Source organism: Crinia signifera, chromosome 5, assembly GCF_055691185.1.
Source record: "Crinia signifera chromosome 5, ASM5569118v1, whole genome shotgun sequence".
Lineage (NCBI taxonomy): Eukaryota > Metazoa > Chordata > Amphibia > Anura > Myobatrachidae > Crinia > Crinia signifera.
Genome location: NC_139221.1, coordinates 300861728 through 300864354, shown reverse-complemented (window position 1 = coordinate 300864354; position 2627 = coordinate 300861728). Strand labels below are relative to the sequence as shown.

The following is a 2627-nucleotide window of genomic DNA, read 5'->3' as shown; positions in this document are numbered from 1 at the left end:
CCTCCATGTCGGTTTGCATCTACACAGTCTGTTTAATACCGATGGTTTCCATTTGTAAAGAGCAATAATGAACGCGGTCCTATATAAGAAACTAAATAAATAAACATTACATTACACACCTGAATATTTGCCAGATCTTTCCATCGGCGTGGCTCCTACTGTAATAAAAATCACACCGTTTTAGTTACACATACGCGGCCACAAAGACAGTCGCTTTATAACACCTTCAGGATCACCCCCACCCCCACCCCCCCCCCCCCCCCCCCCCCCCACCTTCCTTGTCGGCTTACGTCTACACAGGCTGTTTAATACCTGTGGTTTCCATTTGTAAAGAACAATGGTAAATGTTGTGCTATATAAGAAACCAAATAAATAAACATACCCGGGTATTTGTCAAAGGTTTGCGCCGGCATGGTTCCTTTAAACAATGACCAGAAAGCTTGATCGCTGATCTGGGCTCTTTTTGCGCCTTTAGCCAAAGCGCTGTTGTGTTGTTTGGCGTTTGATTCAGCACCCGATGTCGGTTCTCTGTATCCGGATGGTCCCGCTTCACACGTATCGGCCCTAGGTACCGTAGGTTCATACCGGCTAGCTATGTCATCTGTAATACATATATTATCAATTAACGACACATTCGCTGACTTGAGAAAAAAAAAAAAAAAAAAAACTGTCATTTAAGTCATGATAACAACAACTCCTGTGGACACTATTCATGATTTTGCGACGATATGCATCATTTAACACAAAAACACATTATAAAAACACCGCTAACCAATCGTCAAAATTCACCTTGTATAGCCGGGGTCTGGTATAGCTGTTTATAGTGTTTTGCCGATGGTAAATTCCAGAGATCATCCATTATGTGTTCTGCATCAGATTTCGACATAATCGGCGATACTAACAGAGAACAAATAACACATTAATATCACAGGCGGTATAAAAATGAATATAACAGGATATATATATACATATATATATATATATATATATATATATATGAGTGAGAACGTGAGAGTTCGCGCGAGATAGCGTGAGAGAGAGGGAGAGAGACATATTTTTGGAAATAATAATATATCACATTTTTTAACATACATCACATTTTTTGACGGCTTATGACCACCTACATTTTTGCGATTCGGACAAATCAGAGTATGCTGCGTATGGGTTTTCGAATGTCGTCAGATCCGGACCGACTGTGAAATCCGAACCATATGATCCAACTTCAGATGCGTCATTTGTGACATCTGAAACTGATTTATGGGGTTAACAATTTAATAAAAAATAATATATACATAAAAAATAAAATAAAAATTAACACAACAATTTTGTAGAACGAAAAATACAATCAACACGTGTAACATTTATACCAATAGGGCGCTTGTCTTAACAGATCCTGTGACTAACACAACTGAGCCTTGTAATAATAATTAACACCATCAACGTAACATTTATAAAACCTGTCAATAGCCCCTGTGCCTTAACAAATCATGCCCCTAGCAACAACAATGTGTCTTTGGTCTGTAAACTTACATGTATTTGTCTGCTCATTTGACTGCTGTTGGAAGCTGGGTAAATCTTGAAAATCTCTGAGACTTATTTTATTTGCATTAATGGTTTTGTATTCCTTTCTCTGTAATAAATAATAATAAGTTGAAATAACAATACAATAAGATATTGTTAAACTATTGTAAATATCATATACACACCTGCATGTTGGTGTTTTGTTGATAGCTTAAGTTCAAAGGTGTTTTCTGCAACAACCACTAGATGGCACTGTTGATAATAAAAGATAACAAGATAAGTTTCCATAACGAAATATGCGTGCACAAAATCACATAAAACTATTAACGCTCTCACAAAAACCTGATCTATGAATACCTCCTGACATTGTATTCTATAGATCGGCCTATAAAAATTAATTACAGGGGGATCCAACAATGCTAATGACTAATCCCCCCATATCGCGTGTTTAGCCAGCAGACAGCCATACATGGCAGCATAGCGTGCGGCTTTACACATGAAAATGTAATAACTAGCTCATTATTTAAAACCATTATGTATAAGACAATGATGCAATATTAAAATGTTGCTATTTATATATATCAAAGCCGTAATACCGTAATCTGCGATGACTAACATTAACGAACTGTAAATTGTAATAACACAATATACTGTATTTTTAAAAGCAATATGTATAATGTACAGACCACAATACACTAATCACTGCACATGCAAATGGACAGTTAAAGTACCATAGGCTCAATATTTTTCTTTCCTAAATAAATGTTTAACAACAAGCAGCCAGTATGCCTGTATGTACTCCCAATACATCACAATACAATGCATGCCGCAACAAACTACTACATAACGAAATTTGCGTGCACAAAATCACATAAAACTATTAACGCTCTCACAAAAAACCTCTTGTAATTCCACAACATACTAAACCAGCGTAAGTCTCTATACAGCCTAGGCCGCCCTTAATAACTAGCATACAGCACCAAACTATATTTTAAGATTGTTTAAAAGCGTACTAAACACTCCCACCATGCCGCTAAATAATACATTTTAAATCGCTATATACAACACACCAATCACAGAACTACACATACAAATGGCCGGTTATC

At 36.5% G+C, this 2627-nt stretch overlaps 1 protein-coding gene across 1 annotated transcript; it reads right to left on the bottom strand.

The window, feature by feature from the left end:
* Positions 1–291: 291 nt before the first annotated feature.
* On the bottom strand, positions 292–1901 carry LOC146079742 (uncharacterized). Its single transcript, XM_083186397.1, has 5 exons — positions 1707–1901; positions 1531–1630; positions 1125–1250; positions 790–897; positions 292–601 (listed from the first exon to the last, which is right to left on the bottom strand). Exons 1-5 carry the CDS (start codon positions 1710–1712, stop codon positions 306–308), a joined length of 636 nt encoding a protein of 211 aa, XP_083042523.1. The 5' UTR covers positions 1713–1901; the 3' UTR covers positions 292–305.
* Between the last annotated feature and the right edge of the window lie 726 nt (positions 1902–2627).

Coding starts and splice junctions, on each gene's coding strand:
- LOC146079742 (XM_083186397.1), bottom strand. Junction 1,251..1,530: donor AAATGAGCAGACAAATACAT/GTAAGTTTACAG, acceptor CCCATAAATCAG/TTTCAGATGTCACAAATGAC. Junction 898..1,124: donor TTTGTCCGAATCGCAAAAAT/GTAGGTGGTCAT, acceptor GTTCTCTGTTAG/TATCGCCGATTATGTCGAAA.